This window comes from Pteropus alecto, unplaced genomic scaffold (genome assembly GCF_000325575.1).
Source record: "Pteropus alecto unplaced genomic scaffold, ASM32557v1 scaffold135, whole genome shotgun sequence".
Lineage (NCBI taxonomy): Eukaryota > Metazoa > Chordata > Mammalia > Chiroptera > Pteropodidae > Pteropus > Pteropus alecto.
The window spans coordinates 4944112-4953496 of record NW_006438076.1 but is presented as its reverse complement, the minus strand read 5'-3'; the positions used below and the strand labels follow the sequence as shown (position 1 = coordinate 4953496).

At 56.7% G+C, this 9385-nt stretch overlaps 1 protein-coding gene across 9 annotated transcripts in view; it reads right to left on the bottom strand.

Moving 5' to 3' along the window:
* The window catches only part of ARVCF (ARVCF, delta catenin family member), a 52539-nt gene that overhangs the window by 19855 nt on the left and 23299 nt on the right, over positions 1–9385 (bottom strand). For all 9 annotated transcript variants that reach the window (XM_015592043.2, XM_015592044.2, XM_015592045.2 and 6 more), the window contains one exon: positions 1362–1589. In XM_015592043.2, the coding sequence (XP_015447529.1) occupies positions 1362–1589 (228 nt within the window). Of the gene's footprint in view, positions 1–1361; positions 1590–9385 lie in introns of those variants that run through there.

Genomic DNA, 9385 nt, shown 5'->3' with positions numbered 1-9385 from the left:
TCTCAGCCTGAGAAAACCATCTCCTCCCAAGAGACAGAAAACTGAAGACAGGCTGGGAAGGCCTTGAGTGGAGAGGGGTGGTGGCCTGAGGTTTTCCCTCCACAGCCCCCAGGAGGCCAAGACAGCTCCAGGCCATGCAAACTTCTTCCTTCGGGGGCATTGACCCTTGCTAGTGCCCTCTGGGCTAGAGCCCCGAGCCTCTTCTGGCCTGGGAGGGCTAGATAAGAGTGCCTGGTGCCTGAGGGGTAGCCTCAGGGTCACTGACTGCCACTGTCTCCATGTGGCCCAGCCAAGCTGTTCTGTTCCCCCTCAAGTTTGGAGGTACAGGCCTCACCTTTGGAGGGCTCAGCAGGACCAGAAAAGGAAGGGTGTGCATGTCCTGGTGGACAAAGCAGAAGGGCTCTGGCTGCCCAGTTTAGAAGAGCAACGCTGATGTTCTGCCTAGGGAGCGGATCCAGAAATCTGAGGAACTCACTGGGAGGGGGGCCCTCTTGGATCATTGTGAGGAGTCTAGGAGATTCAGCAGGCCTCTGCTCCCAGGCATCTGAGTTGTTGGTGAGGAAGGACCACAGTGGGATGCCTGCAGGATGGACCCCCACATAGGAGACCTCCTCCCTGGCCCTCCCCAGCTCCTAGGACAGCTCCACCCCACCTCTCCCCTGCCCTGTGCCTCAGTCCATAACAGGAACCAAAATAATCTCACCAAACTCTAGGCTTCCCGCATTTCCTCGTCCTGCCCTTACTGCCCCAAGTCAGGTGCTTTTGTCCCTTGTCCACAGGTTAGGCACTGGGACACAGTGGATGGTGGGAAGAGGCCAGGTGGTCTGACTCTGAAGCATGCACCCCAATGTTAGAATTCTCAAGGCCTGGCCATAGAGCAGGCAGGGCTCCACACCTTCTGGGGCTGAGCAGTGGCCTGAGACCAGTGTAAGGGCAATAGCCAGTGGGGAAACTGAGCTCCCAGGTTACCCTCTGAGCTGTAGACAGAGCCTGGGGCCTTGCTTGAGCCTTCCCATTAATGTGTGCTATGAAGAACAACATGGCAGGGAGATTCCAGGGCTGGCAAACCCTCTGTCACCATGCTGATCACTAAGCTGCCCAGAACAGACCCTGCCTGTGCCCTGGTGGCTTGAGTAGAGAGTGATGTTTTGAGGGTCAAGTTATGTCCTGCCCGTTCGTCATATGGTGGCTTGCACACCCAATTGGGACTTCTGGTCCCTTTGAGATCCCACTTTCCTCCTCCCCAGAGGCCCTAGGAGGTCTTGCAATAAACCAATGCATGCAGGCTTGTGGCCCACTAGGGCCCCTTAATTGTTTTCCCACTTGGCAGTTTTATCCCTCCTGAGTCACTGGGCTATTACCTGCAAGACCAGCTGTTGCCAGGCCATCGGCAGGGGCTGCCCACTGCCCACACCACCACTGCCCACACCAGGCTGCTGGGCACGCTCCAGCTGTAGGGCAACATGGCGCCGCTCCTGCTCCAGTGCCCGTGTCAGTCGCTCGAAGCGGGCCTCCTGTTCCTTCACTGAGGCCAGGATGCTGGCAGCTGAGTGCATGTCGCAGTCCTCCATGACTAGGACGCCTGCTGGCTGCAGGCAAAGCAGAGCAAAGTCAGGGTAGGGCCAGGGCAGAGGCTTGGAGAGGCCATCATGGGTCCCCTGCCTGCCCACTCACAAATCATACGATTCACTCTTAGACTGGAGCATTCAGCTCTCTGGAGAAAAGCTGCATTGATTGCATTCTAAATTAAAAGCCATTAATCTGAGGCTGGCCAGAAGCAGCTGGCTCCCTCCCTGAGGGGCGTGGGTCTCTGACCTGGCTCCCCTGCTTCTTGGCAGGCCCAGCAGAACCACAGACCATGGCAGGGGGGTGGGAGGTGGGTCCCAGAGCCCCCTGGGAAGGGAAGGGGCAGAAGAGCTGGTATGACCAGCACTCAGACCTTCCAGACCCTCTGCTGCCCACAGTACATACCAGTTCACTCCAATCTCATGGGGCCAACCCAGTAGGATGCCTGCAGGATGGACCCCCACATAGGAGACCTCCTCCTTGGCCCTCCCCAGCTCCTAGGACAGCTCCACCCCACCTCTCCCCTGCCCTGTGCCTCAGTCCATAACAGGAACCAAAATAGTCTCACTGAGGTGGACACTGGGGCCCAGGGAGAGTGGGGGACCCATCCATAGCCACACAGCTGGTGTGGCCAGTGGGCAGGGAATAAGATGCTGGTCCATAGCAGCCGGGTACCTGAGATACCTAGGCAGACACAGGGGTGACGTGGGTCTATAGACGAGGTCTGGCCTCCACTCACAGCCACACTAGCTGGAACGGGGGTGGTGTCTATCCACATGGCAGAGTGAAAACTGAGTACAGCCTGGTTGCAATTCTGTGCCTGGAAGTGGCCCATGTCACCCGATCCAGAGGCAGGTTGAGGGCAGGGGCCCAGGCTCCCCAGGCCCGGTGTGCCGGGAGGGTCAGGCCTGCCTGGGCCCCAGTCCAGCACTGTTCCTGAAGGCTCCAGGGTAGCGGGTGGAGGCAGTTGGGGCTTGGCAGCTGCAATGACGAGCCAGCATTTTTCCTTACCACTTGCTCCCTGGCTCCTAGGCAAGAAGCAGGAGGAGTATGTGGAGCTCAGGCCCAGCTGCATGGGTCTCAGTGTATTGCACAGTGCCCAGTGCTGCTCAGGGTCTCCTTCTGGCCTGACCCACATCACACTACTGAGGCTGCCTTTGCTGGCCCCCTCACCCCTGCACCGACTGAGGGCCTAAACTTAGAGACACAGCACAGTGGGTAATACCCTTGAAGGGCCAGCTCTGTGGGGCAGAGCCATCAGCAAGGACAGAGACCCAAGGAGGAAGGGTCAGTGCTGGACTTGACCACACTAGTGCTGGCTGAGCCAGGGACACTGTCGAGGGGCATGTTGAGGGAAAAGGACACTGCAGAGTCGAGTACACTGTGACAACTGGTGAAACCGAGGCCCAAAGAGCATAAGAGGCCAGCATAGGTCCCAGAAACTGCTCATTTCCCCAGCTCCTGTCACAAAATAAAACTGCCAGCATAACCTAGAAGAGGGGCAGTGAGATCAGCATGCCTGGAAGAATGAACTAAACTACTGGGAGAGGCCATGGCCATTACTGGGGGTAGGGATCAGTGGGTGAGATGCAGACCAAGTCCTCTGATCAGCAGGTAATAAGGTACAAATAGCATGGCATGTACATGGCCATGAGCATGCAGGCCCTTGTGCACAGCCACTGCTGTCTGTACACGGATTCCAGACACACCTACACATGGCGGCCACCAGGCCTTGTGTACAGATGGACTAAACCTGGCTGCCCTAGGTGGGCATGGTGGAGCCTTCCTCCCTGGAGGGCAGCACATGGCAGGGTGGGCGGTAGAGCAGATCAGCCCTCAGTGAGCCTTGATTGTAGCAGGGTAGTCTCATGGCCCTGGACAGCACAGTTGAGACCAGGGCTGCACATGTGAGAGGAAGGTATGCCCTGGGAGGTGACAATCAAGACTCACAGGGAAGCTGTTGCCCTCATAGCCAGGATGTAACTTTCCTTCTTCCTTGTGCAGAGATGTGGATTCCTGACTGACCTCAGGCTTCCTCTCCTTCAACCCAGCAGGACCAGGCCTGCACTGCAGACTCTGGGGACAGCAGGTAAGGGGACAGCCTTAACTTTCAGCTTCCCTGGGCCCTCCAGCATGCCCCAGCTCTAGGGTCCAAGGAGCCCCCTGAAGGGGGCCGCTCACTCTGGCTGGGAGCTGGCCAGGGGCCCAGAATTCTGAGGCTATAGTGAGGTGGTGGCCAAACCCCACAGTGACCTTTCCATTGCCCAGTTCTCTCAGCTGGAGCTAAATGAACTGTGTCCCTCAGGCGATACCCCCTAACACCAGCCAGTTTGAGGGTAGAGTACCCCAAAGGTGCTCAAAAGGGAGCAGAGCCCCTGGGTGCTAGGCCCATGCCTTCTGCTCCAGCTGGAGGGTGCACCCCTCTGTCTGCTCATGGGTCAGGGCACCAAACCATGCAGGCTGCAGCCTTGACACCTTGGTGGCCTCAAGGGCATCCCTGGGATGCACAGGAGGCAGAATGCTGGCCAAGGGCATCCAAGAAGCAGGGAAGATCCGGGCCCACTTCCCCGACTTGGGAGTTTCCCCAGGTCCCAGGTGCACAGGAGCACATGTGGGCTCAGGTGACCCAGACTAGCACCCCAGATTGCAACTTTTCTGATGGTAACTCAAAACACTATTTTTTAAATTAAAACAATACATATGTGATGACATGAAAGGCAAAATGTGCATGACTTTTAAGATCGACCATGGGATTTCAAAGACATCTTTCCCAGCCAGGACTTGGGGTGGGGCCCTGATCTTGGTAGAGTTGGGCACCAGACTCACTTCTGCTGAGACCTGGGAGGGTGTGGGGCAGGCAGGGAATTGCCACACTGTGGGACATCAGCTGACCCTCACTCTCCTCCTTGGCTGATGCCATTACAGCCTTCGTTTACCTTGGAAGGGTTTTAAACTGCCTGCAGAGCAGACCCCTCACAACTCCCACCAGGACCCCAGCCATCAGCTTCACAAGTTCTTGGTGGAGGCTGCTTCTTACCACACACAACCACCAGCCCACGGAGGTGATTTAGCAAGAAGACAGGAACAAACATGCAGTCCAAAGACAGTTTTGCCTATCTCAGGCCAGGAGTGGAGGTGGTCAACCTGGGGAAAGCCTGTCCAGGCCTGGGCACCCCAGCAATGACCTCAGGTAAATGGATTGGTGGGTGGGTGGAGGGATGGAAGGACAGAAGGATAGATGCAAGGGGAAATGAATGAACGAGTGAATAGATGTGTGGACTGCAGGATGAGTAGCTGTGTGAGAGGATGAGGGTAGATGGGTGGGTGGGTGTGTGGATAGGTGGGAATATAGGCCGTATGTGAGTGGATAAAAGGATGGCTGGAGGAATGAGTGAATGGACAGTTGGGTGCCTGAATGGGTGGGAAGGTGGGCAAGAATGAGACTCTGAAACACCGCTTGGAGGAGGGAGCCCTGTCCCTGAGTCCTCTGGGGCACAGCTGTGGCCAATACTCTCCCTCAGAAAAGTGAAGCCACCATCAGAGGAACTAGGGGAAGACGCTGATCCTTCCCCCAAAACCTAAGCGCACACTTGATGTCTTTCTGCTGACCCAGACATTCCTCTTCACAGGGAGTCCAGCCAAATCCTGTTCCGGAAAACCAAATTATGAGGCCCAAGTCCAATCTGGGTTTAGGAATTAGAGGAATTTCCTAAGGGTCAGGCTGGCAGGGGGAGGCAGGCAAGAGGCCTGAGCTCCAGTCCTGATCCCTTACTGGCCATCTGTCAGCACACTCCCGCTGCCACTGTCTCCCATGAGGGGAGAGAGGGGACTGTCTTCGGTCGAACTTCCTTCCACACTCCTGCCCTCTTACCCATCTGGGTGGGGAGGAAGTGGTGCCAGCAGGAGAAGAAGAGCAGAATCGTGGTCTGGTAATGCCAAAGCCCATTTTGCTCAGAAGGACATTGTGTCCCCACCTTGGCGCTTGCCAGCATGGAGATTTGCTCCCTGCACCTCTGGCCAGGCCTCGTGGGGACCCATCTTTACCCTGTTACCCCTACTGTGGTCAGATGCTGCCCACAGCCACAGGGATAGCTTCTGGTCAGGCCATAAGGACTCGCATTGTACCAAGGCTGGGGACAGGGAAGGAACGGGGGGCCTGAGGCATGGGGTTCACAAAGGGTGGAGTCCTTATCCGTCTGTCTGTGCCAGACAGGACCACAGGATCACTAGTAGTCGGTGCAAAGGGTGGAAGGAGGCTGGTCTCAATCTTAAAGCACCAGCGGAAATCGCCAAGGAAAGATAATCCTGCTCGAATTTGTGAGAATGAAACATCAAAAAAAAAAAGTGCCATGTACTGTGGTTATAGTTGTTGTTTTTTTTTTCTTTTTTTTAACTGACACCATTTAGAGCAGTACATGTGAGCGTTTCAGATAAAAGACTTTACTTCTAGACCGTGACTTCATCACAGCAGAAGCTCATGAGGGGCACATGGGACTGTGTCACACTAGTCTCTCTACTTCTGTGTGTTTCTAATTTTTCACAATAGAAAGTAGGAGAAAAAGACATAAAGACAACCAAAAGACAACCAACACATTGCAATCAGGTCTTCGCAACATCCAGCAGTAAAGTGATATCCTTTGTCTATAAGATGCTCTTATAAATCAATAGGAAAAACCAAAACCCCAACTCAAAGTGAGTAAAGATCATGAAGAAGGGATGTGGCCAGAGAGACAAGATGCAAAGCAATAAGCTTAGAAACAATCACGAGCATGTGCAAGAGCACAGAAAAGACTGATAGGAATGCTTCTTAGGTTGCAGTGGCTCCTGGCCCTCAGGCTACTCTCCTGCTATAATAAGAATGTAAGAACGAGATGGCAAAAGTAGATACCCAACCCAGCTGGCTGCCAAGTGAGCGAGGAGGCTGAGGGGCCTGGGCGGTGTCACCACCCATCCAAATGAAGCAGCAGGATTTTCAGGGAGCGGGGAGAGCCATAATTGCATTCATCCTGGAAATCAGATTACCTCAGCAGAGGAAGCGCCTCTGCCACACTGTACCAGACACCATGGTGAGGATGGAGGGCAGACAGAGATGGTTCCTTAGTGACCTCCTCCTGCCTCCAGGCTGTCCACATGGACCCCCAGCAGCACACATCCCATGATCACATGGAAGATGACTCCCATGTGCAGGGAGAACAGAGGATATTCTTCCCAAGAGTTTCTTGCCTTGTGTTAATGGGGTGCCCTAGGTCAAGCACTCATCAGCCAAGGAAAGGGGGGGGCGGGGCCCTGGGCAAGTGGTCCAGGAGGACCTGGGGATCTGGGCAGGACTGACACAGCAAGCTCAGGGTCAGGTTAAGGCAAGGACACTTCTGGGTGCCCGGGAAATTGAGGTCTAAGGAGCTGAGAGCCTGGGGCTGGGGCTGGGGAGGGGCCAGGGCTGGGGCTGGGGAGTGGCCAAGGGACTGCAGGTCCATGTGACAGTGGCAGGCCAGGGCAGGTGAGCATCCCAGCTGCTGCCCCTCCTCCATGGGAAGCCCAAGCCACAGGGAGCCACCACAGGAACTCCTTAAAGGGTTTCAGCCTGAGATTCCCACGGGGGCAGGTCATAGACTGTGCTTCCTGTGCCATCTGTGGCATCTCTCAAGTCTCCTTGGTTCCCTGGGATTCATCTGTGAGGGCTCATGGGATGGAGATGGACAGCAGTTCCCCAGGCTTCTGGATGGGATTCAGGGCAGCACCCTCACTGCCTCTTCTGCATTTGACGCAGATTGCAACTGCAGCTGCAGCCTGAGGGCTATCCTCTACAGGCTCTGAGTGTGGGTTTGAGCAGCGAGGACCTACCTTCTCTGAGGTCCCTGCAACAGCCAACTCAGGGGCCCCCCAAGGACCCAACGCCGCAGGGTTGAGGAGCCATGGGGCTCCAGGCAGGGAGGGCTAGAGGCTGGCAGTTACAATTCTCTGTTCACCTGCACTGGCAACCCACCCACTCCAGCCCCAACCATGAACGGGAAGCCTGGCCTTTAAGAGAGGGGTTGAGCCCCAAGGTGCCCCACTGTATAGAATTGGCTGACCTGCTGCCTCCACCACCTACCCCAATGGGCACCCAGACTGCAAGGTGACCTGTGTGGCTCCCCCAAACCTTCCGGCAGAGTCCCACTCACCACCCCTCATCCATGTTAGGAAGAGCAGAGCAACATGTGGGGACAGTTATGAGGGCCCAGACTCAGAACCTCACTGCTCTAGAAATCAGATTTCCCCAGCAAAGAGGCCAAGGGACCGGTCCCTGGGCACAGGGACCAAGGCATTCCCAAAGGGCCTGAGGCTCACAGCCAGGCTGGGATCAAACCCAGACAGATCCAACAGCAACTAGGGCCTGGGAGCCCAGCCCCAATCGAGGGGCCAAGGGATCTGTGTGATGCCCTGATGGCCCCACCAAGGCATAGAAAGGGCAGCTGTCTAGTCAAGCTGAGGGTCACAGCTGGGCAGTATAGCCAGCACCCACACTGGCCACTGGCCTGTGTGCACCAGTGCCCTCTGCCTGGAATGCCCTTTCCTCCCCACACAAGGTGAACCCCCTTCTCTCCCTCTGTCACCATGGCAACACCCAGGATTCTTAAGGAGGGACAGAGCCTCTTTGTGGTGGTACAAAGCCCCTTTGAGGGGCCATGGTGGTGCAGCCCCTGGGAGCCTGTGGCCAATAAGCCTCTGAGGGAGGGGGGAGTGAGACAGGGGCCCCTCAGCCTAGCTCCTCTCCCCCCTCCATTACAGAGCCAGGGAAACTGGGGCAGGAGAGTCCTAGGGTTAGGGGCTGGGATATCCCTACAGCCACCTGCCCCAGCTGCCCATGGAAGGGTCCCTGGGACAAGCCCCACGGTCCTGAGGAGTGACTGCTGGGGACTAGGGGACTTGCCACTGTCTTCCCCATCATTCTAACAAGAAGTGCACTCTGCATAGATAAATGGAAAAAGGCACAGGCAGCGGAAACACTCCCGCCTCACTAGACAACCTCCCTGCACACTCCCCCCCCAACACACTGTGCTCAGTACCCAGTGGGAACTGGAGGCAGGAAGTCTTCCTGGCAGGCCAGGCGGGTAGGTCAGATGGCTGGAGGTCTGAGACCAGGGCTGCTGAAGGGGCTGTGCATGGAGTCCGGCCAACACTTGGCCCTCCCTTCTCTGGCCTGGCTTTCCCTGCTATAACTACCTCACCCCCATACCTCTGCCTTTGCCTGCCTGCTCTGGGGAGACTTTAGCCAGGCCTAGACAGAAGGGAACCACTCTGTGGCCTGGGGAGATGGGACCCTGAGGGCAATGTGGGTCCAGGGAATGATGACAGGGAACCAGCACAGAGTCCCCCGCTCCAAGTGTGTCTGCACTATCTGGGCTCCAGCTCCAGAGTCAGGCAAGCTCACCTTGGCAGCCCCCTACTCCCTGCCCTGGAGGTGGCCTCAGCCATGGAGCCCCACCCTGTCCTAGCCTACAGGTCCCTCCCACCCTGACTGCTGCTGACCAAGCACTTGGCAGAGCCCCTGAATGCTGGGCACCCTGCCTGACCGGCCCTCCCAAAGTGACCTCAGTTTGACCCACTACAGCTTTGCTAACTAAGCCCCTGGGGTTGGGGGATCATGGCCCCAGGCGGCAGCACAAGACGGTGCTGGCTCCAGGAGTGATCCATCCCTTTGTAGAGAGATCCACACAGGTCCCAGGGAGGGGCAAGGGGCCATCCGGACACAGTAGTGTCCCTCTGAGTCAGCAAGCACCCCCTGCATCCCTACATTGGCCTCCACTTCACCCTCCTGGCTAGCTTTCCTGTCGGCATT